Consider the following 24,235-nt stretch of genomic DNA (forward strand, 5'->3'; position numbering starts at 1 on the left):
GTCTCCAAAAAGAGGGAGGTACAGATTATCAAGTATTTTGATGCATATTTACTGAACCCTTTCACTAGTATTCTCAAAGGAGTAATCCAAGCCATGGTGTGTTTTTTTTGTTTTTTTTAAACAGAGGTTTAAAACACAGGCTCTTCGGCGTTGAACACCATTAATTTCAGCTCCGGGGACCACCTGCTTCTGGAGATACTTGCCTCTGTAGGGGTTACCGGTAGCTGCTCCTGCTGAGCTTTAAAGTTTAAAGCTCCCACATCACATGAGCCAATACGAAGCCCCACTGCTGACGTCACTGTTTTCTATTGGCCTGCAGGGCACGGGAGCTTTGAACAGCGGTCATTACGTGATCCCTGGTAGCTGAGCAGATTCCTGATGTGCGCCTGTACGGATGCCTTTTTTTTCCATCTAAATCACAATCTGAAAAAGCATGTATGCGAACTGCAGTTGTCCAATAGGTACAAGATTGATGCAGATTTTGCCTTACATGCGAAAATGATTACAGCACTCGCATTTGTGCTAGCCCCAGATTTGGATAAGGCCACAGACAGATTGGTAGAGAACTTGAAGAATTGCAACCACTACTGAGCTTAGTTTGAGGATTACTTTGTGGGCTGCCCAAATCGTTGAGGAAGTGGAAGATGGCAGGCTATATTTCCACATGAAATGTGGTCACTATGCAACAGGGTCCTCAACAGAGAACGGACCAACAATCACGCGGACGCTGCTCATCGGAGAATCCAATCTGAGTTAGGGATGACTCATTCAACAATATGGAAACTCCTAGATGCACTTTTGAGATTCGCATGCGCACAATATATATTATGAACGGCTAGTACCAGGACACCCTCCACCACTAAAGCTTAAAAAAAATATTGTGATGCAGACACACATTTTCAGGATTGTTAGTAACTACAATAATAGGAACATTATCACATATAATCACATTGTGCCATATTATGAAGATAAGGTGTGCGTGTTCTGAACCCATTATTACATCACATGACAATGTACTGTGCTTAATTATGTGTATGTATTGTCCTTGTGTGTTATCTATTGATTTACATTTGTTCGCCTCTCCAAAATTCCAGAGGGAGCATGGTGAAACCCAAAAAAGAAGGAAAATATATAGTGCACTCTGGTGTGAAATCTTTCACATAAAAAACAATCTGTCACACCAGAGAGCACTATTGTAAGGAATCCAGACCTGGGTTTGGCTCAAACTCATCCTTACAGAGCTATAGTGTTTCCAGTCCAACCCCTATCTGAACCTGCAATCCAGAATCACCTGTTCCTGCAATTATACTGCTGCCGGCTTCTGGCTGCCTCCTATGCAGCTCTGCCTCATTGGCTGCTTGTTCTATTTAACTCCTGCCCCTCCCACCAAGAAGTTGCTGAACATAGACTCTCAAGTTATTGTGCTTGCCACAGCACCTCTGTTTGGCCTGCCTTGGCCTTCTTGCCATAGCTCCCAGTTTCTGGCAGACTTTGCCGCGCTGAAGTGGTTACACTGAAGCCCTCAGTGTTTCCTGTCCTGTCTGCAGTTCCTGTTCCCAGTAACCTTCCAGTGGCCACCACCACTCTCAGCTGTACCCGACTAGGGGGAGCTGTTCTGTGCTGAAGCGCTGGATCCTCTGTGCTACTCCTTCTGCAATCGAAACAAAAACAAAAAAACCCCCAAGAAGCTCTCATTGAGAACCTCCTTCTGCAATCGTCCTGCTTCCAATAGCCTCCACTATTCATAGCTGTACTCGGCTAGGGGGAGCTGTTCTGTGCTGAAGTACCGGATCCCCAGTTAGTTTCCTGCTCTCTACGCTGAAGCGGCGCAGTTCGTTTCCTGCTCTCTACGCTGAAGCGGCGCAGTTCCACTATCCTGCTCTCTACGCTGAAGCAGTAGTTCCAGTTTCCTGCTCTCTACGTTGAAGTGGCACCGTTCCAGTTTCCTGCTCTCTACGCTGAAGCGGCACAGTTCCAGTTTCCTGCTCTTTACGCTGAAGTGGCGCAGTTCCAGTTTCCTGCTCTTTACGCTGAAGCGGCGCAGTTCCAGTTTCCTGCTCTCTACGCTGAAGCGACTTCAACCAAGATTTCCTGATGATGACCTCAGCTCGTGACCGCGACCTCCACTCCTGTGCCGCCTACCCTAACCCTGGCTTGTCTACCGATTTACCCTGCCTTCTCCAGTCCTGACCCGGCTACGTTTGACAACGGAATTCGCAACCCGGATCCGGCTTCGTGGTCTAAGGTCGGTGTATATCTATTCCTACCTCAGCCCCGCGGTCCGGTCCAGGTTTGTGGTGAGCATAACCGTTACAACTATATATTTTCCTTTTTTGGGGTTGACCATGCTCCTTCTGGAATTTAAGAGATATACGTGGAGGGAGACTGTGAGAACAAGTTCCCACCGGAGTTCTGAGCCATTTTCACCCAATCTTATTCACTTTGTCACGGAGTGCAAACCACAAAAACGGCAGGACCGTAAGGCTGAGGTGGGGATAGTGATAGCCACCGACCAACAACCGAGCAGATACGTCCAGAGCGCAGTGTGGTAGTCGTGTAGCCAGGTCAGGTTAGGAGAGGTCAGATTGGTTGAGGTACTTGCCGTGGTCAAGGAGTGGAGAGATCGGATTATTTATTTATAAAATATTTTACCAGGAAGTAATACATTGAGAGTTACCTCTCGTTTTCAAGTATGTCCTGGGCACAGAGTTAAGACAAATAATACATGGTTACATATACAGTTACATAAATGAACAGGGTATACATTATATACAAGACATTGCATGCACAGTATAGTCTTAGATGCAGTTCCGGGGTCCAGGGGTAGAGAGAGTAGAATAGTTGAGTCCGTTGTCGTGGTCCAGGGGTCAGAGAAGTCAGGAGTCCGGGTGCAAGCTGAGGTCAAAATACAAGGAGCAAGACAAGACAAGGCAACAGGAAGCTGGAGGTAAACACACAAATGAAAACAAGTTTATGCTCAGCCAATTTCCCAAGGGGCTGGCTGAGCATATAAAGCACAGAGAGCCAATGAGGAGGCTGCAGGGAGTGAGCATCATAGGTATGCTCTGTACCGACAGGCAGGGGGGAGTCAGTAGTAGCTGTGGGATAATGGATTGAATTAACCTCGAGTGCCTGTGTATGCGTGTAGTCCGAGCACGCTGTACGCTACCCATGTCATCGCGGAGCCAAGAGGCGGTCCCTGCGGTGTCTGCGTAGCGGCGCCTGCACACAGGTTGCGGCTGATGTGCGTCACCAGTGACGTCGCGGGATGCATCATGGGGGTGGAGCTTAGAGACGATCCCTGTGGTGTCTCCCCTTCTAGTAACGTGGCGCCTGGGCGCAGGTTGTGGCTGGCGCGCGTCTGAGATGCGTGACGGGGGCGGGCCCTAACGCCGATCCTCACACTTTATAAATATTACCTAAGTCACATGATCAATGCATCTCACAAATATATCTTAATATATTGTATTATTTTCACTTTTTACACTAAGTGGTGTGAATAGTGCCGTCCAATATCATGTTTTTTGGTGTTAAATTTGTTAACAAGCTCAGGTTAAAAATCAAAAGTTTTATACATGTAACATATTAATACAATTAATAATGTTTCAATACATTTTCTTTAGTCAAATGTATAACCCCCTCTCTCTCCTTTCATGTCTCTCCTGCCCTCTCCCCCCATTGAAAGGCGGGAAATTTGGAGAAAACAAAAAGGTTAAATGTGCACCAGCGTGTTAACATTTCCTGCATTTCAAAGTTGCATGCACAAGACATTGAAAATATTATTTCTTGGCATTGTGGCACAACTTTTTAAGATGGCGTCTCTGGCATTGCATTGGGGCGCATGCGCGAGTTCGTTATGCCAATTTTAAATGTCCTGAGCATGCGCGTTGGCCCACCTCCGCATGTGCCTTATTTTGAAATGCCTCAATCTTGCAGTACTGCTTCCCAGACACCGCCGGATGTCTCGCTTGCCTGCTTCCCCGACACCACACATCTTGCTCTCGCTTGCCTGTGGCATTATGGTGAGGCGCGTGGGCATGTCGTAGCAAAAACAGCTATGGCCAAAAGTTCCATTAGGCTCTGTTGTGGCTAATTGCAGTAGTTTTAGCATTTGTCATTTCCATTTGCTAGTTTCGATTTTAATTAGGAAAATAGTATAGAGCGACTAACTTCCAGCAAGATAATGCCATCTACACACTTTGTGATACAATTAGAAGGGTGATAGGATTTGGGAGTTGGGCAACCCATGCTACTGCATTTCCATGCCATGCATGTATTTGAATTGGATAGTTTGAGTTCAAGACCTTACACACTAGTTTTATTCATTTCTAAATATGTTCAATAGGCTTCAGTATTTTCTGTATCATTAAACATTTGAAGCATTTTGCACTATTTGAAAATAGATTTAAAATGTATTCTACAACTAAATAAAATATGTACATTTATCACTGCTGTGAATATCTAAATTTAAAAAAAAAAAAAAAAATACTATGGTTGCTGTGATGGTTTGGTAGTTAGACTTATCGACTGAGTATATTGCATTGAATGCCAATTACAATTGTGCAGGCTTGATATTGTCATTTATTTTTAAAATTCACAAGTATACTTATCTTTTAGTATTATACAGATACAAGGAAAGATGAAAGCTTGCCAATCAAACATCTTGAAAAGGCAATCACAAGAACAGAGGTAGATTTAAAAAGATCCCCAGTGAACTGGAGATTAACGGACAAAATGGAAAGGCGATGGACGGCTCCTCTCCCCACAAGTACAACAAACAAGTCATGCAGGGAAACAGCAGGGAGTTCCACGAGTATGGACACTGATACTGTACGTGTTTCTGAGGACCCAGCTACGGATCGTGGACAAAACCAAACGACACAAGGAAATATATTATCTGAACAAATATGATTACAATGATTCAAGCTCAGACCATCTAAACTGCTCACTGAAAATAAACCATTCCCGTGGCAAATTGTGATGTAGGAAGAGGAATAATCCATGTTTTTTATTATTATTATTATTATTATTATAAGGTCAGCTCTTGGAATCTTTTGTTGCTGCAATGAATATCAAGTACTCAACAGCTTTGTTTGTTTATTCTTTTCATTAATCTTGTGGTTCTCACTGCAAAAGCCTAACTACTCAGTAAATGTTTGTAATACATTAAATAAAAGGATGCACGTTCTAATATTTCTCTTGTTTTTACACAATACAGGAAACTGAAAACCCATGTTTTGATCTTCTCCGCCCATCACGTTACCAATAATTTATACTTTGCAGGTAATGTAACATGTAAACACATTAGCAGTCACGTTTTGCAAAGCAATAGTTTGCTGTATTTGAATATATATATATATTTTTTTAAGTACTACAATATTTTGTGGTATACTAAATACACAAACAAAAGGCAGTATTGCAGCTGTACGGAAATCTATATTGTGCTAATTAAATCTATATTCATTGCCTGTATGTACTTTGTTTAGCATAACACTATACACATCACATTTGTTTTTTATAATCCCACATCATTTATAAAAACACACATGCCCAAAAAAATAAAATCTGTACTTGTAAGAGTTTTAAAATAATGCATCATAATAAAATACAAACAGAAAATGCATTTTACAAAGAGGATTATATTTTTAAAAGCAGCCGCATGTCACTTTGGTATTCCTGAAAGTTTGTGTGTACAATAAGGCACACACAGCTTAGTGGTTTTTGCTGTATTAAAAAAGGGAAAAATATAAAATTTTCACAATTGTTCATTTGGATTTTTACATTCATTGAGCGAGATTGCCGATCTGTGCGATCTGACCCGGAATCACCATTCAAGTCACTGGGGCTTGCGGGTCAAATCGCACGGCTCGATGATCACGCAGCTGAGAACATACTGTATCCCATTTTATCTTCACAGCCACATTTATATACATCATTGTGAAAGTGTGCAAACGTTAAGCTTTTTCCTTGTCAGAAACTGATTTCCTAGCCAACGCAACACTGGTGTGGTTCTGGTAGCTTAATACTAAAATCACTTGCGACAAGATAATTATTTTAATAATTTGTTCAGCAAAACCTGGAAGTAACTACTTTTACAATGCCAGACAGTGTAACTGTTGGGTAATAATACCACATTTGAGAATTTGTTTCCCAGATTTCACTTTTTATGTTGTTTATAGCACTTATGCAATTATAAACGGTCAATCAAATCATGCACAAAAAGCTACATGTGTACAGATTTAGAAGTAATACTTAATGGGTGATTAGAAATTAACCTTTACCCGATGTAATTTTCACAATATAATTAAAATGCAATGCTTTAATAAGGCCGACTATTTGATTATTAACTGTAGACAACTGAATCTCTGTGGTTTGGAAGTGCAATATTTACTTATTCACATTATGCTCATTTTGAGCATAAATAATAAAAAAAGCATAAAAATAGTCATAAGTTGAAGCTTTTTCACAGTTGCCCAATTTGATATACATGGCAAAAAAATAAAAATTCCAAAAGTCACTTCATCCAGTAAACGAAGTATTAAAAAATCCAGTCTTTATTTTCATTTTGAGTAATGTGACATGATTTGTTCCAGTTTGCAAAAGATGGCACAACAGAGAGTGGTTTGCTGTGTTGTGCCAAAGAGGGCAGTAGTGAAAGCACTGATCCATTTGTTTGCTCTCTTACCTGTAAGAAAAAAAATATCAACTGACAATCTACTATTGTGGTCGCAATCTTTCGGTGCCTTGTTATGAAACCACGTTAGAAACATCCATTACAAATAAGTAAAGTAGTGTTTCAGCCAGATCTAAGGCCATATTTAGAAAAAGGATGGAGGCACACAAGTAGTACTGCAATTGCTAGGTTTTACTGTATAGTAATCGGCAAATCTACAGTAACGATTCGGGGACACAGCCCAAGTGGCTTTTCTCTGAGGAAGGGGCGGTGTCCCTTTAAACGTTTCTAGCAGTTTGTGTAGTAATACTTGAGTGCCTCCATCCTTTTTCTAAATACTGATTTACTATAGCCCTCTATTTGGAACATAGGTGCACTGATGTGCTAGCTTGCACCAAGGTTTATTCTCCATGTTTTTTGTGCGCCACTTGGCATTGGGAGTGCCTCTGTATATCTTCATATTATATCTAAGACCACGATTGTATATTGGTATGAAGTATCACTATTTGTTTACAGTTATACATTTATTTTTCATTCATATTAAAGAGTGTATTCTGTTCAATGCACCCATATACTATAAACTTTCTGAAAATTAGGTCCACTGAGCTTTGCATCACTTACCTAAATTAGGCTCTCTCAAAATCAGAGACACCACCACTTTATTAAACACTGCTTCCAACTTCCCCACTCGACCATTATTTATACACCCCTCTCCCAACAACTTCTATACCCCTCAATAAAAAACACCCACGCAAATCCTCTATTCACACCCTCTATCTACTCCTTCCCACTGCTGGGGATCTCCCCATAGCCTGAAGTCAGACATACACACCTGATCTCACTCATGCGTCCCTGACATCTCTTTCCCTGTAAATGGTGTTAACCTTTTCATTTAATACTGACCAGCCTTAAATCTCACCCCACAAATCAAGTATCCCAATAGCCTGCACGCATGGCTATTGTCCCACACTCAGTCACTCCTACCACACATTGTGACCAAGCACTGCCATCTACAGCACTTACTCCCTCACCTACTGTCTCTGTAAATTTCCCATTAAACCTCTTAGATTGTAAGCTCTTCGGGGCAGGGATTTCCTTTCCTATTGTCTGATTTTGCTGCACTTATTGTATTATTATAATTCCCTGTACTGTATTCTTTGTGAAGCGCTGAGAAGACTTTTGGCGCTATATAAATAAAGACATACAATACTGCAAATAAGGTTTATCACAAGAACTAAACCAGTGCTCCACCAAATTTGCCCACTCAGTGTTTGTAATTGAACTCACCTGCTTGAAGAAAGTATGAGATAGCAACGTACCAGCTGAAGGCCTATAAAATACAGATGAAAGAAAAAAAACAAAATCAGTTATATTTAGGATTGCAATCCTATCATATATATTGCGACACTTAAAATATAAAGTTAAAAGGTCACTTTCCTCTTATTAGGTTTTTACTGACCAATGCACTGTCTGACAATTAGGCAGCAAAGATGATGTATTGCCAGCTTAAACAGCATGCCATTTTAGGAAATATTACCGATACCTCTTTTCAGGATCCTGTTGCAGACAGAGTTCCACCAAATTCTGCAGGGCAGAGGAGAATGTTTTTCGGTAGGGGGTTTGCAATCGCTCACTGGTCATTGTTTGAGTCATGCTTGCTGCAACCACACTTTCCCCAATTCCTGAATCAACTCCAGACCGGGAATTCTTCATTGGGGATTCTTCACAGGGAAAGGCGTTACCATACAGGGGGTTGTGTGGTGGACCTTTTAGTTTTTGTAGCAGCATCTGTGAAAATAAAGTAAAAGGTGTTTTTAAAGCAGCAGTGACATCTTCTTCTCTAAGAAGTAATATATTTGGCTGTACACAACCCAGCACTCAGAGAACACATTATATGGATTAAAGGTGTATTTTATAACCCTGCCTTTGAAGCAGGTGAAAGAAATGACTAAACTCTTTGGGGAAGACTCCATGTGTCTACAAAATCCTGTTTTACTGGATTATAAATCCCAAGTACTGCTAATATTAGTTTATTTTTCTGGGCTGGATTTACATATTCCCCTTCTGTCCACGTTCACCAAAGCGGTTATACAACACAGATGGTATTTCCAAGTAGGATACTGTAGCTGTGACAGTCACCTGAGTCCGGTGCATGTCCAGGAATGGTACACGCCCAGTAGCTAGTTCACAGGCAGTGATCCCAACGCTGTAGATGTCCGACTTCACATTGTACCCATACAGGTCCTGAAAAGGGAAACAAATAGACTAATAGCAAAACAGGAGCTCCTGTATAGGTCTCACAAAGCAGACCCTACAAATAGACACTCTGATTGTGTGTGCCCTAAAAAAACAACCCTTAGCAGTTGATTCTTTGTGTTTGGAGGGGGTTAAAGGGTATTACAGATGTCATTATTTAGGTCAGGCCTGCACAACTTGTAAAGTGAGAAGGGCCGAACTGCTCCAAGGAAAAAAAAATTGGGCCGCACGGGTAAAACCATCACCATCATCATCTCTCCCCCAGCACCCTTCATCATCATCATCATCCTCATCTCCCCCAGAACCCCTCACTATCAACCTGTGCGATACTCCCCATCTATCTCTCATACCCCCATCTCTCCCCCTCACCCACACACAATACTCCCCCTCCACATCAAACACACAATAGCCCCCCTGCACTTCACATCCCTCTCCCCCCTTGCACCTCACATCACTCTCCTCCCCTGCACCTCACATCTCTCCCCCCCTGCACCTCACATCACTCTCCCCCTCTGCACCTCACATCACTCTCCCCCTCTGCACCTCACATCTCTCCCCCCCTGCACCTCACATCACATCACTCTCCCCCCCTGCACCTCACATCACTCTCCCCCCCTGCACCTCACATCACTCTCCCCCCCTGCACCTCACATCACTCTCCCCCCCTGCACCTCACATCACTCTCCCCCCCTGCACCTCACATCACTCTCCCCCCCTGCACCTCACATCACTCTCCCCCCCTGCACCTCACATCACTCTCCCCCCCTGCACCTCACATCACTCTCCCCCCCTGCACCTCACATCACTCTCCCCCCCTGCACCTCACATCACTCTCCCCCCTTGCACCTCACGGGAGGTGAGCTTGGGGGGACGCGGGAAGCTGGCCGCGGTGGGAAGCAGGCCGCAGGAGGAGCTGGCTGTTACTCCCCCCCCCCCCCCTCCGTCCCACGTTGGGAGGGGGGGGGAGCGGCTGCAGAGGAGCTGGCTGTTACTTCCCCCTCCGTTCCACGTTGGGAGCAGGGGGGGGGAGCGGGCCCGCAGGAGGAGCTGGCTGGTACTTCCCCCTCCGTCCCACGTTGGGAGCGGGGGGGGGGGGAGCGGAGCGAAGTGTCAGGCATGTTCATTCTGTTTTATAGACCCTTCTGTAACGCCCTCATTACAGTACTAGTTAAAAGAAATGGATACGTCTGTGACCCATAACTTGAAGTTATCTGCCAACAGCTGGTCCTTTACATTAGTATTACTATGGGAATCAACAGGACAAAGTAGAGGACAATAACCTCCTTACTGCCAGAGGAGCCAGCAAAGTATTGCAGAGAAAAGAAAGTACTGACCTGTCTCAGTAGTTCTGGACTCAACCAAGGAAGCATTGTAGTGCTGAGATGTGGAAAATCAAATGCCACCTTTGCCTTCTGCCCTCTTCTCACCATACTGTATAGGCGACGGAGGCCTGAAAGGGAGACTAGACCTTCTCCGGATATCAGGATGTGGCTCGCTTTTACATTTCTAAAACAAAGACAAGGTAAGCAAGTATTGTGTGACCTTTAATGACCATTCATTTTAGATCAAGAGACCTTGCAAACAAACATTGTCACAATAAGCACACTAGTTATATAATTAAGATTAAACATATAAGGATGTTAGGCAATATTTTGGCTCAGTGCAAATTTCCAATTTGACTGCGTGTGAATTCAAATTTGACAGCTATGCCAAGAAAACAAAGTCATAGACACTTCACATAAGAATGTGTATAATTACTAACTTAACTCCTCAGTACCTTTTAAGCACGTCTGTCTCTTACAAGGCAAATAAATCATAAAAACATGAATAAATGTACAGCATTTGGTGCCTAATGGCTCTCATAATAAATCTATGAAGGTTGTAAAATCCTTGTGATGCCACAACCTTAGCATAAAAAAAGCATATAACATGCTCACAGGATAAGTCTGTTATATGGAAAATATGACGTTTTAGAATTAAGTAAAAGCTTAATTCCACACAAAGGTCCTTCCCAACCAATCATGTACTATTATCATACCTGTGAATGTATCCATTTTGGTGCAAGTAATTCAACCCTTTTAACGCTCCGTACAAAATGTGGCTTATTAAAGCTTCGCTCATGCCGTCTGGGTTATAGGTCTTCAGGAGGCTTCCAGCCGAGCCTTGGGTTAACAAAGACAAAAAAAGATTGGGATAGTGTACGCCAATTAGAATGTAGGGGCTTATATCTACACAAGTGTTCAGAAAAAACGGGACCCCCTTTTATTTTTCGTCAGATCTGGCAGAAAATAGAAAATGTATTCGCGTATAGTCATTTTCTTTTCCTGGACTCCATTTGTGGCAGTGGGTACCAATGGGTCATATACCTCCTCACTTCAGTACAGTAAGACACGAAAGTTCTGCAGGTAATAGTATGTAAGCCCTACCTGCAGAAGCAGTCTTAGGATTCCTCCCAAGCTAAAATATATAGCTGACAGTATTATTACAGGGAGGATACGCAGTACCCACTGCCACTAGTGGAGTCCAGGAAAAGAAAATGACGATAAGCTGAATACATTTTCTATTTTCCTGTACCCTACGTGGCAAGTGGGTACCGATGGGGATGTACCCAAGCAGAAAATCAGGGAGGGAAGACTATAGATATACTGTTGAAACAATTTATTTAGGAAACAAAGGAAACCTTCCTACCAGAATTAGCCTCAGCCGAAGCTTGGACACCTAGGTTAATATTTTTTTTTTTAAGTGTGAAAAGATGACCACACTGCTGCTCTCTTAATAGTGCCGACAGAGCAGATACTTTGACCTTCAGTGAACTCATATGGAGGCACGTTTCAAAACCTTCAAAAAATTATATTGTCATGAGAATATGAGATATTATGTGTTTGAACCAATCTGGTGCTGCAGGGGTTAATGTAGTCAGTTTGGGTTAAAAAAATTGCAATATATTGGGTTTATGACAGGTCACGACTTTTCCTGGGTCTGTGCTGGTCTTCAAAGAAGACTTATTTGGGGGAGGGGCGGGGGGGGGGGGCGCTATCACTGATAGCCCACTAAAAATGACATGGGTTGTTTAGAAGGTCAAAAACGATAACTAGACGAATCTGTCAGCCTCAAAGAAAACTAAACGTTCGTGAATCGTGAATAATTACTGGTGCATTCTAGAGAGTTGTGACACACGCGAATGCTTTCGTTGGAGGACTTTATTAAAACTGAGTATCGTGACGAAATCTACTGTACATACTAAGAGTTACATATGTGTGATCGTGGCAGGAAGTCACATGCAATGAGGCCAGATATGCGAGGTCTAGCAGGCAATAAGGGACAGATATCCATTTGTCGCTCAAATTTAAGGGCAAGACTTTCATACTTAGTCTCGTTGTGTCCCTCATGACTGCCTGAATCTATTGATGTGACATGTGTCTAAGAATTAGAGAAGGGAAGCTATGAGTGCGTTTATATATCGAGGCAAAAAGCTTAAACGTTGTTTGGTAGAAATTTTTTCTCTGTTGTAAAACAGTCAATCTCGCATCCGATTTACAACGGGGATGGGCTTATGTTGTTTCAATGGTGGAAAAAAATAGTACATAAGACTTAGCAATGTATTATGAACATCAGATTTCAACAGAGGTGTGCTTTGGACCAAACACGTGCAGTCTCATTTCTGCGCCAGTGACCTCTCTGGTAGAAAATCCTGACATTCTGTATGGTAACGTAATGGGATTTCTGTTTTATTCTGTTATTTTAAGAAACTGTCCTGCTTTTATTGTATGTTCTTGTAATCCTTTTTCTGTCATCTAAGCACTGTATTTTATATATATTAAAATATTTAATAAGTGATGCTTTGGGTCTCTGAATGAACTGTTGCACGCTTTGGAGAGAGTATTTACATTTTCAGACATATTTTGCTACAACAGATGTATTTTAAGTGCATCGTTTTTCTATAATAAACAGGGATCTGAGACCCTGGCAGATATTAATTGTACATATTTTATTTGCATAATTCTTGAGTGGTGGCAGGGTATAGATATGATTGCAATTGAGTAAGAGGTTAATATTAACTAATTGAAAGTACCTTGCGAAGGAGAAAAGGTGAGTTAGCTAGAGCAACTGTGTGTATTAACCCTGGTTGCATATCTAAGTCACGTGCTCAATTGTGTGCTGTTCATGACAGGTGGTATATGAGAACAGAATTAGGAGAGATATTGTCCATTTGATGGATCTTTGTGAAGGTGAAAAGTGGGCCAGTTAAAGAGCTGTGTTTTAACCCTTGTCCCATATGCAGGTCACATGCTCACAGGTGTGCTGTACGTGACATTAATGTTATAGATGAAGAATTGATGTATTCTTGATTAGCCTTGATGTACCAGTCACGGAAACGTAACCATATGCGATAATATACTGCCGAAGTGGATGTCTTTCAAGCCGCCATTAACGTTCGGATAACTTTTTCCGAACCACCTTTATTTTTCAGTGTTTGCCACTCAATCTCAATGCCGTTAAGACTAACCTCTTTAGATCTGGATGTTTAACTAGACCTTGTCTTAACGAACCCTGAACAGCTGGAAGGTTCCAAGGGTGTGTCTATCGCCATGATTACTAGATGTGCCAACCAAACTCTTTTGGGCAAAATGGAACAATGACTCATCTGTGCCTCGTCTGCTCTTATTATTTTTTTTTTTTTAAGAACCTTGAAAATTAACGGAAATACGTATGCTCGGCTGAACTCCCATGGCAGACTGAAAGCATCTGTCTGAGAGGCTAGGTCAAGGTTTGGAACCTGCAGCTCTTTCAGCCACTACTGGTGGCTCAGTTCGGGGTCCCGGACAGCTCTTCCACACAGAGCTGCTGCTGATGGGGCGTGGGGAGGAGAGCTGGGACAACTGTCGCGGGCCTCTGCTGGCTGCCAGACCTCAACTCTTCCCTGGCAACCTTCAGTGGAAGCTCGAGCCCCGCATGCACGCCAGAAGTCGGGCCCAACTTCTGCATCCGCCCGCAAGATCAGCACGGCCCCGGGTAAGGGATGTGTGTATTGGGGGTGGGGGGATTATGGTGTGTGTATTGAGGGAGAGGGGTTATTGTATGTGTATTGAGAGGGGGGGTATTGTGTGTGTTTGTAATGGGGATTATTGTGTGTGTGTGTGTGTGTGTGTAATGGGGAACGGGGTTATTGTGGGGGAGGGGGGAGTTATGGAGTGTGTGAATGGGAGAATTGAGTGGGAGGAGGGGGGAGAGAGAGAGGATGGAGAGAGTAAATAAATACAAGACCGAGCATATTTTGATTTATTTTGCATTTTTTTCCCAAGTGTGGAAATGACAAATTACAAACGGTTTTGCACAGAATAACATCGAAAAAAAAACTAAATAAATTGATTATTGTGAGATGCATTTTATTCCCCCATGTATTTTTTCCTTTCCCCAATTCTGATTGAAATAAGTTTGTCATATGTTAATACACACACGTCTACAGTATATGTATGGGGGTGGGGGGGGTGGTATAGTCATATTCCTGCATGTGTTGCGGTTATCAAAATATTTTGGCCAAAGAAAATGTTTAAAAAAAAAAAAAATGGCTGTTCTTCCTGGAAAGGTTGCAGAACCCTGGCCTCGGTGGTGAAGGAATTTTGTACAAAAACGTTCCACTTTCTTGTTGATGGCAGTTGCCATTAGATCTATTTGTGGCTGACCCCAGCCACAGAAATCTCTCGCCGTCCAACGTCCATTCTCCCGGATGGATTTGTGTTCTGCATAAGTAATCGGCTGTCCTGTTTTGATGACCTGTAATGTATACCGCCATGATATTGTCTGAAGTGACATTGTGCCCATTGTGTATTTTCTAACTTACATTTTCTATAAATAAAAAAAAAGGCATACCAAGAGAACTAAGAACTCCTTAAAGCTGTCTGTACTAGATGACCACCATTTTAACACAAATCTGAATATACAAGATGCTTCTCTAGCACAAAACACATGTGAGAGTGTGCAAACTTCTCACATTTGTGGTTTAATATTTCACCATTGTTTCCTCTGCCTTCCGTTGTTTTGTTCGGTTCATGCGCCAGAGGACACCACCTTCCATTGCATCTTCAAGGGACTTGGAAACCCCCTATTTTCCTATCTTGGCAGCAGGACCGAGAGAATTTCGGGACTCTGTTCTTAAAGAAATAACTACCATTTGGAGGTATTCTAATACAAAACATTGGGACACGCTGCCATTTGCTATTTCAACATTACGATGTAGGATTTACATCTTTTATTATTCGTTATTGTCCTTTTCAATTCAAGCAGGAATTGGGTGTTAGCACTTTCTTTCTTCTTTTTGAACGGTAGATCTTCAAGAATTGTCTTGGGGTGCTAAACTTCTTATCCGGTTGGATTCAAATCAGCTTCAATCATTTATTTTTTACAACCGAGTGTTGGCGGAAAACGTCTCCTTCCTCTGAGATCTTCCAAAAAGTTTATATCTTTCTTTAGTTGATCTTCTCTTGGATCCAACGCCTCCTTCATAGCCTTGATTAGAGGGATCTACCAGATCCTAGTTAAAAGCGGAATCTTCCGCAATAGTCTTCTGCTCAGAAGAATCCCAGTATTCTCCCTCTGACAGTTGTTGGAATATGTCCAACTCTTCTGAGGATGATACATCTTTGTTGTCCAGGCTAATTTGTGACCCGTCTTCCTGTGGGGTTGCTCGCCAGAGCCACCGTACTCTCCACAGTCTGTGACACTTTCTTTCATCCATGAAAGGAATGTGGACATCTGCTCACTGGGCTCAATTGCTGCTGATTTAAGGCAGTCTTTGCATCATTTCTTTATCTCAATAGTGGATTTGTCACAGGCTGAACAAATCTTAGTTTTCTTTGGAACTTTCTTGTGGTACAAGATCTTCCTAGGAATTTTCAATGTCTTTTCTTCAAGGTGACTCAGAGGTACTGTATTGGCTGAAATATAAAAATCTTCAATTCCATACAGAATAAGCAGCTCTCTTTCATCTAATCACTAGCTAGGGATTCATCTAGATGTTTTTGGTAGCGACCCCTTGCCTGAATCAGCGTCGGTAGTCATCGTTGCATCAATCTGGCTGCGCCTAGCTTCCAGGACACCTGAATGCACACTGGTTTGCTTTTTGGTATTGCCACCTTAAGCAGAGGCTGAAGGGCACACTGTGCCAATGACGTAATTGCGCATTCCTGCTTTTAAGAGTGGATGAGCGCGTTTTCACTCCCAGACCCCATTGAACACCAGAATCCTACCACACATGGCCAAGAATCTCCTGCGCGTTCTAAGATGCTTCCGCGGTCCCACCCCTGACACAGGGGGCTCCGGCCAGTAGACAACAGGAGCATGATGTCGGAGATTCAGGGGGAAAGAGGCTGAGAGAACCCCCCTGGGAAATGGACTACTTATACACAGTCCTGGTGAGTCTCACTAAAAAACAAGAAAATCTACTGCTACGCTGTAGGGCAGGAAAATACTGCTTCTGCAGGCAAGGGGCTTATATACTATTACCTACAAAAGAGTTTCAAGTCCTACTGCGATAAAGGGAGACGTTATCCCCATCGGTACCCACTGCCACGTGAGGTACTTTTTCATGAAAATGTGCGCAATTATAGGTGTGTCACAGTAGATTATTACATTTAAGAATTATTTGATGATCTGGTAAATATTCTTTAGAATTGGTCATGGCATGATGACCTCGTCAAGTGCATTGTTACAAAATGGTGTGTAGTGAAGATAAGCACGTTATAAAGTGCCTGAGACAGAGTAAGAATTATGGTCCAAAACGCTTACATAAAATGTTTCCTGACAAAGTATGATCGCTATCAGGACTGAAAAAACGAATTCGTAAAACAACGTATCATGCAGGAGTGGGAACACCTCTTCCCCTACAACATTTAAACTGTGATTACGGGGGAAGGCGAGGGTCCTCTGTGCCGGCATCTCCTGCCATCATGTGATCTCCATTCCCATGACAACGCGATGTAGCAGGAGATGCCGGCTCCAGGCAAGGTAAGAGGTCCCTCCATACTCCAAGCCGGCCATGCTTAATCTCTTTGTATGCATGCTCTGGCTTTTCACTTGAAGTGTACAGTGGTGTGGTGGATTGTCAGACATAATGCATGACCAATTTCAACTTCGGTGTCCAACTTGCATTCTTTACAAGCTAAATACCAATCAGGACTCCACAGTTCTGCAGAGAGACTGACGTTCCAATTACCTGCACCTAGAAAATTCAGCGCAATAGTCACTTACCGTATGCCATAAAAGGACAAACCAACCAAAGCCAGTTCCCAGATGTAAACATCTTCCAAGAAGACATAATATTAGGGTGCCGGAAAAACTGTGACATAACCACCTCATTCTGAAAAACAGCATTACATACATTGTAAATGTGCTGGGTACCCTTCGTTTCTTACTCCCTGTGGAGTGGTTTAAAAAACTGTTTCATTATAATCTATAAAAGAATAAGATCGTGTCTTTTGTGCACACTTGATATATACATTTTTAAAAAGCAACCATTTGCACTGCACACGTCATAATAGCGTCAATTAAGCAATTTCTATTACCTTATATGGACCACTGCTTACTAATAATAATTATTATTATTAAGAATTGTATACATGCATATCAGTTTACAAATGCCTAACCTGTAGAGTTTTCAATCTAATTTTTGGATCCCAAGGCAGAGGCACATAAAGCAGTTTTGTCACGGTCACCAGGGGATGATACTAACACTCCGTTCTGTTGCCACTCGCCACAAAAGTCAAATGCCAGGGTCACAAGAATGTCACCGGACCTCCTGGCCATGTGATCACTTCAGGAGCAATCACATGAGGCTACCAGGCGTGGGCTCCATTTCGATCACCCCCTAAACAATGTTACCTGGTACATCATAATAGCCTCCGGTCTGCTAGGGCTCTGTAATGGTTAATGCTGTATGTCCTGTAAAACAAAGATTCACTTTCCTTTCTTACCTGTAAAACCTTCAGGTGTTCGTCGGAACAGCTCTCCAGATCTGTGAGTCTCGCAGTAATCAGTGTTCCTGTTGGGGTGTGTCGAGCGAGGTAGACTGTTGTTAAATCGATGAAGCCTTTTCCTGTATATCCAGATATAAAAGTTGTTAAAAGCAAACAAGTGGCAAATAAGGCCAGAGCAGTGACCCAGTGATGAAATAATTACGCCAAATCTCAAGAGTTCTTATCATTTGTAAATAAAGTTAATGCAAAAACAAAACCACATCTCATGTTTTCAAAAACACCCAAACCACGTACAAAACCTTTTGCCTTTGGTTTGAACCGAAAAGGAATTACAAGAATGAAAGCCAGTGTACATCTCAATCATTTTTATGTTTTGCCAACTTAGGCCCAGATCCACAAAAGGGTGCTAAGGTTTAGCACACCTCAGCTTCTATTCACATGAGTAAGTAATGGAGTAATAAAAACTTGGCACCCTTTTGTGAATCTGGGCCTGGAGCTGTTCAAACATGAAATCACTTTGGAAATACAAATAACATTACCGCTGAAGAAGACAAACTCGGCTGACATTATGAATGTAAATTAAGTATATAGCGGTGTGTACACAGCACCAGCGAACTGCACAGATACAAGTAACATTCGAATTGTTACTATATATAAACAACTTGTTTTACATGTATAGGAAGCAGGGGGTCCTCAGAGCTGAACCATGTTCATTTTAGCACTGGGGACCCCCTGGTTCCCTGATATGCTTACAGGAGAAGGTTTCGTAGGAACTTCATGGAGTTTTAAATCCAGTGTGTCACAAGGGAGATTTAAACCTCAATTTTGTTTCCCCTGGAGGCAACAGTGCCAGTGTTCTTCAGTAGGTAACCAGGGGGTCACTGAGCTGAAATTAGCATGATTCAGCGCCTCACACCCCTGCTTCCTATGGATGTAAATAAAAAGGGGAAAAGAGGCACACAGTAACTGCTCTTTTAGTTAAAGTCACCTGTAGTTTACCTGCATCTGCTCTCTATAATTGTAGAGGTCTTAACTGCATATATAGACTCAACTGTAGGATTATCTATTGGGGGGAATGATACTCTGGTGCATGCAGGATAAACAGATGCTTAAAACACTGTACCAAGTTCATCTTTGAGTTCGTAGTTGGACGCTTCTGAGGAGCATACTGGCATTTCATGACCTCCCGGAATAGGAGGAACCCAACACTGAGGCAGTTCACCTGCCTGGTAATAAAGTAATACAATGTTATTGCATATACAGAACAATCAAAGAGCTTGCTGGGCTTTAACCCTTTGAGTACTGGACAGGGGCCACAGCAACAGAGTGCCACGAGCCCACTGGCACAGTTCGGTCATGTGACTGCGGCGACCCCGGAAACAGAAGAGCCCTCCTCTACAGATCACATCCTGCACTCTGGCAACGCATGGCACGATCTGAGCTGAAAAAAAAGCTTTTCTTGGGCATGATGTAGCCGGCACATCATGGGTCCCCTGTAGTGCCAGACTCCATGACAGTGCAAAAGGGGAAAATACCTGCTCACACCTGTAGTATAGTCTGTAATGAAGGTCTTTTGGGTGCTATCAGGGAATATAAATTGGACCATAGTATACACAAAGGATCCCTATTGTTGCACTCAAAACTAAGCATTTATTGAGGTAACTATTAAAACAGTGCAGGTTGCAAACTAAATTTAAAAAGAAAATTAATTTCTCCTATAGAGACGGACTCCGCTGAACTAGTATCGCGGTATCACCTCCGTCAGCCGGACGCTGTTGTTGTAAACAGGTGCTCAGTGTGCTGATACAAATACAAACAAAGTGTGTCTGCTATGGTGTATCCTACTAATTGATATCGTGAAGATATTTGTAAGTAGTAGGAGTGTGTATAAGACAATAGGTGGGAATATATAATATCCCCAAGCGAGTGGATATGTGGTGCAGACTTGCGTGCCAAACAGTAACGGCGTCTCTCCGATTTTGGTGGTTAATACCCCATACTCTACTACTTACAGATATCTTCACGGCGCAATATCGATTAGTAGGATAGTAGATACACTTTTGTTTGTATTTGTATCAGCACACTGAGCACGTGTTTACAACAACAGCGGCCGGCTGACGGAGGTGATCCCGCGATACTAGCTCAGCGGAGACAGTCTCTATAGAAGAAATTGATTTTTTGTTTTCAATTTAATTTGCTACCTGCACCTTTTTAATAGTTATCTCAAATGCTAAGTTTTACTCAGAGGCCGTTCATGAGTGCATTGACAGGGATCTTTTGTGTATACTATACTATATACACTGTATAGTATGGTCGCATTACATAGTGACTATGTCTTGGGGAGCCCTGAAGGGTTGAAGAAGCATTCCGTGCTGCTTGTTGCTTTATTTGAATTGGGGGATCCCGCAAAGCTGAAATCGCGGCACACGAGCTACGGGCACCCCTCAAATCCAGAGATACTTCATTTTTAAATTCCCTTTACAAGAATTCTTGTCTAGGAGAAACAATATGGCCACAGGTGTCAGCCTTACTTTGGCAGCTAATAGAAAGCTGTGGCATCATAGTGGGAGGACATTTCAGCTTCAAACTGGGTAACCCCACAGACAGCTTTGCTCTTCCTTGAACAAACTGCCAAAAATATTAAATGAAATATCTCTGGAGCTTTGAGTATCATGGGTCAGCTCCAGGGGACCCTCTGGTTTATAATGAGGTGTAAAAAAATAAATATATGATTTGGGAGGGGAAGGGGGATTGATGCTTTCAAGCTAAACACACCATTTACGCTCATCTTTTTAAATGGCAAAATAGCCGCTGACACAAATCTCACTGCAGAGTATAAACCGTGAGCGTATAAACCGTGACTGGTAATGTGTTACTCGGCAGACTGCACGGAAGGGATCATCTTCCCAAAATACGCAATAGAAAAGTAATGCCATTCTTCTCACCCAGTATGGATAAATGCTGGTAGTGGACTCTTTATCTTGGCTTATCGATTTCACGGGTGTCCGTCTCAGGCAGGCACAGTCCTACAGTACAACGACAACATTCATTCACAGCATGTGTCCACGGAGAACTGAAATCAAGTTACTTACATTAAGTGTGAAAAAGGTTTAAACAGAAGAAAAATGAACTTCAACCTCAGCTGTCCATTTACTATACCGGTCAGACACAGACTGTCTTTAAGCAGCAGCAAACTCGTCATTCTATATACTTCTTTATACAAATAAGGGAATATACGGTACACACATATATATATATATATATATATATATATATTTTTTTTTTAAATCGCAAACAGACTTACCAGACAAGACATCGAATTAACTTATTGCTCCGAGGATATTTCATGAGCCCATACAGTTCCTAAATGGTAACACAGAAGGAAATACATGTCATGGAAATACATACCACATAGATTGTAAGCTCTCCGGGGCAGGGATTTCCTTTCCTATTGTCTGACTTTGCTGCGCTTATTGTATTATTTTAATTCCCTGTACTGTATTGTCTTTGCGAAGCGCTGAGTACACTGTTGGTGCTATATAAATAAAGATATACAGTACATGCATACATGTATTGGTCTCCTTTTTAGAGATGTAAAAGGCATCTATGTTGTTCTGCACAGGGAGAGACAGATTCAGAATGTAATTGCTGTATTGGTCTTGTAAAAAAAACAAAAAAAAAAACTGGAATGATTGTGACAGAAGCTCAATTCTGATCCAGTAAGGGCCAAGTGTTTCAGGCTTGTACAACATGCAATAATATGAATAACTGCTTCTATAATCGCTGACAGCGTACATATCATTTCGCAGCCACAATAAGTCCCTGTTTGAAAGAGTTTACAACCTAATTTTGCTGCCTGAGGGCAGATCGAGATTGAGCAACTTGCCCAATGCTCCAAGGAAAGCTGGGACACTTGGATTCGAACAGTGTTCACCCACTTCAAAGTGACATTACCACTGAGCTACTTTAACTATTATACTCATTAAGAGTGTAAGACCAAAGTGGACAGCACCATCTTCTATAAAAGCAAAATGTTCATTTTTTTTCCTGCTGAAGCATAGGGTCTCACAAAGTATGACCACCCAGCTCTCACCTCTGGTAAACTCCGTTTAACTATTTGCCCCGGACATTAATCGGGAGAATAATATGGCCACAGACGTCATTACAGGCCAGCCAACGGATAACCTGGTTGTGCCAGAACCTGCAAAAAGAGAAAAGGGGGTTTCTCTAAGTTAAGACCAGTCAAGAAGTGTAAAAAAAAATGGAATTTCTTTTAAGAGGATTTTGGCTTTAAAGGGGCAGTCCCACACGGAACAATTTATTTTAACAACTTATCAACGTAATCAGCTTCCTTAGAAAGATTAAATCACAATTAAAAGCAACAATTTTACTTATTTCTATCTTGTGAAAAATTAACATGCATCACTTTTCTTGATGAACACTGATGTGTATGTATTAGGAGATGTGAGAGGTATGTGTCCCTGATGTCTGTTTATTAGGAGGAGGGAGGGAGAGGTATGTGTCCCTGATGTCTGTTTATTATTAGGAGGGAGAGGTATGTGTCCCTGGTGTCTGTTTATTATTAGGAGGGAGAGGTATGTGTCCCTGATGTCTGTTTATTATTAGGAGGAGGGAGATGTATGTGTCCCTGTCTGTTTATTATTAGGAGGAGGGAGAGGTATGTGTCCCTGATGTCTGTTTATTAGGAGAAGGGAGGGAGAGGTAAGTGTCCCTGATGTCTGTTTATTAGGAGGCGCGAGGGGAGGTATGTATCCTTGATGTCTGTGAATTGTGAGGAGAGGTACTATGTGTGTCCCTGTCTCTACACATCCCTTAATATATTCCCTCAGTCTGTGTCTGACCTGCTCCAGGGTCTCTGCTCTGGGATAGCACCGCCTGGGGGGACAAAAAACGTCATCACACTGCGACAGGGCTGGGACACCCCTCCATAATAAGAGTGCTGCAACTTTCCAATTCTTCAAAGACAATCTCACGGGGTGTTAATACGTCCACAGCAGAGCTCTGTGCTCTCGTTTGCTTTACTTCTTCCACTTGCCAGTCAGATTTCTCACCCATCTGCTTTATCCCTTCTTGGGTCCAGGGTCCTCCTGCCCAAACCCAAGATGGCTGCTGAGCCCTCTCGGCTTCCGCCCCTCCTGTCAGCCGGCGCTCTGGCTCTTGGCGCCCTTGTCTCTATGGTGACGTTGCATGACGGGCTTGGTGGAAGATTGGTCGAGCTGCGGGTGACGTCAGAAAGGCACGCCCCCTCTCTCTGCTGTCTCCTTCGTGAATCGTGAGGAGGGACCGCCCCGCTGGCTGAGGAGAGACAAGGGTACCGGTAAGTGCGCGGTGTATAGCAGGCGGAGTACTGTATGTTTGACGTGTATCCCCCCCCTCACTGAGGCAATAGAGGGGACTGAAGGAAAGGGGGTTATCACTGCCAAGCAGCCCCGTCACCTCTCCGCCTGTGTCCCGGCATGTGGCTCAGTGTCCGTGATCTGCAGCCGTCTCATGCGCTTCAGTGAAGTCTCACTGATTGCTATCATGAAAATACTAGCACTGTTCCATTAACCCTCCTGCTGCCAGGAGGAGGGGACAGCCACGCATTCCATGGCACGCCGTTGCATTTCGCGCCCCCCTCCCACTGGGAGCGTAATTGTTAAAATATTAATTTTCTTTTGGGGGATGGGCATCCAGAAACCCCAAATCCTACAGATGTCGCTCCTAAGGCTGGGGCCATGGTACTGCAGACCGTGTGGGCGCGTCCGCACACGGAGCGAACAGACTGCCTTAGTGTTCGCGTCCATGTGGCGTGCGGGAGCGGGAGGGGGCATGCATTGCGCAAGAAATCAATTCAAACTGATTTCTTGGCATGACAGGCCGGTCACGTGAGCGGTTCGCCCAATGTGGCTCGCCCTTAGACACGCCCATGGACGGCGCGCGTACCGTGGCCGATAACCACTACCGCTTCAAGCGGGTCTCGGCCGTGCACGGCTCCGCATGGGCGAAGGCACTATGGACCTGGCCTTAGAGTTGACATATCTGCTGCACGTCGTTCTGTCACCCTGAGTGTTGCTTTACTACATCGCGCAGGGTGTTATATTGTTCTACACCTTGGTGCAGGCATTTTTGGCAACAGGGGGGTTAAAAAGCAATGATACTGTACCTGTTTTCTGTCCTAGCGAGTTTCTTCCATTTTTTAACAGCAGCGATGTGTCATGGGCTGTGATTGCATCTTACATTTTTAACAAAAAGCGGATTCTTTTTATTGTCCAATACCGCATTTCAGTTATTTTAGCCCAAGGAATTTGACATCTGCGACAAAAGGTTGTAA

At 43.0% G+C, this 24,235-nt stretch overlaps 3 protein-coding genes across 16 annotated transcripts in view; 2 read left to right on the plus strand and 1 right to left on the minus strand.

Moving 5' to 3' along the window:
* CATSPERT (catsper channel auxiliary subunit tau) overlaps positions 1 to 10,588 on the plus strand; it is a 46,855-nt gene extending 36,267 nt beyond the window's left edge. For 7 of the 9 annotated variants that reach the window (XM_075608634.1, XM_075608628.1, XM_075608633.1 and 4 more), the window contains one exon: positions 4,618 to 5,191. In XM_075608634.1, the coding sequence (XP_075464749.1) occupies positions 4,618 to 4,911 (294 nt within the window). In that variant the 3' untranslated portion in view covers positions 4,912 to 5,191. Of the gene's footprint in view, positions 1 to 124; positions 5,192 to 5,218; positions 5,284 to 10,150 lie in introns of those variants that run through there. The other 2 variants (XR_012802661.1, XM_075608630.1) reach the window with 2 other exon arrangements.
* On the minus strand, positions 5,083 to 23,218 carry STRADB (STE20 related adaptor beta). 2 transcript variants are annotated; one of them, XM_075608643.1, is made up of 14 exons: positions 22,974 to 23,218; positions 22,764 to 22,797; positions 21,995 to 22,102; positions 21,206 to 21,264; positions 20,847 to 20,927; positions 19,025 to 19,127; positions 17,899 to 18,020; positions 17,177 to 17,285; positions 10,968 to 11,091; positions 10,264 to 10,435; positions 8,813 to 8,917; positions 8,217 to 8,461; positions 7,961 to 8,003; positions 5,083 to 6,685 (listed from the first exon to the last, which is right to left on the minus strand). In XM_075608643.1, the coding sequence occupies exons 4-14, from the start codon at positions 21,215 to 21,217 to the stop codon at positions 6,539 to 6,541; spliced, it is 1,263 nt and encodes a 420-aa protein (XP_075464758.1). In that variant the 5' UTR covers positions 21,218 to 21,264; positions 21,995 to 22,102; positions 22,764 to 22,797; positions 22,974 to 23,218; the 3' UTR covers positions 5,083 to 6,538. The 2 variants fall into 2 exon arrangements, with proteins under 2 accessions (XP_075464758.1, XP_075464759.1); XM_075608644.1 differs by having other exon boundaries at positions 20,847 to 20,974; positions 22,764 to 23,217.
* Positions 23,099 to 24,235, plus strand: part of TRAK2 (trafficking kinesin protein 2) — a 38,631-nt gene continuing 37,494 nt past the window's right edge. For 4 of the 5 annotated variants that reach the window (XM_075608636.1, XM_075608638.1, XM_075608640.1 and 1 more), the window contains exon 1: positions 23,099 to 23,239. The gene's annotated coding sequence lies outside the window, so the exon portion shown is untranslated. The remainder of the gene's footprint in view (positions 23,240 to 24,235) is intronic. The other variant, XM_075608637.1, reaches the window with a different exon arrangement.

The sequence above is a fragment of the Ascaphus truei genome, chromosome 7 (genome assembly GCF_040206685.1).
Source record: "Ascaphus truei isolate aAscTru1 chromosome 7, aAscTru1.hap1, whole genome shotgun sequence".
In the NCBI taxonomy this organism is placed as follows: Eukaryota; Metazoa; Chordata; class Amphibia; order Anura; family Ascaphidae; genus Ascaphus; species Ascaphus truei.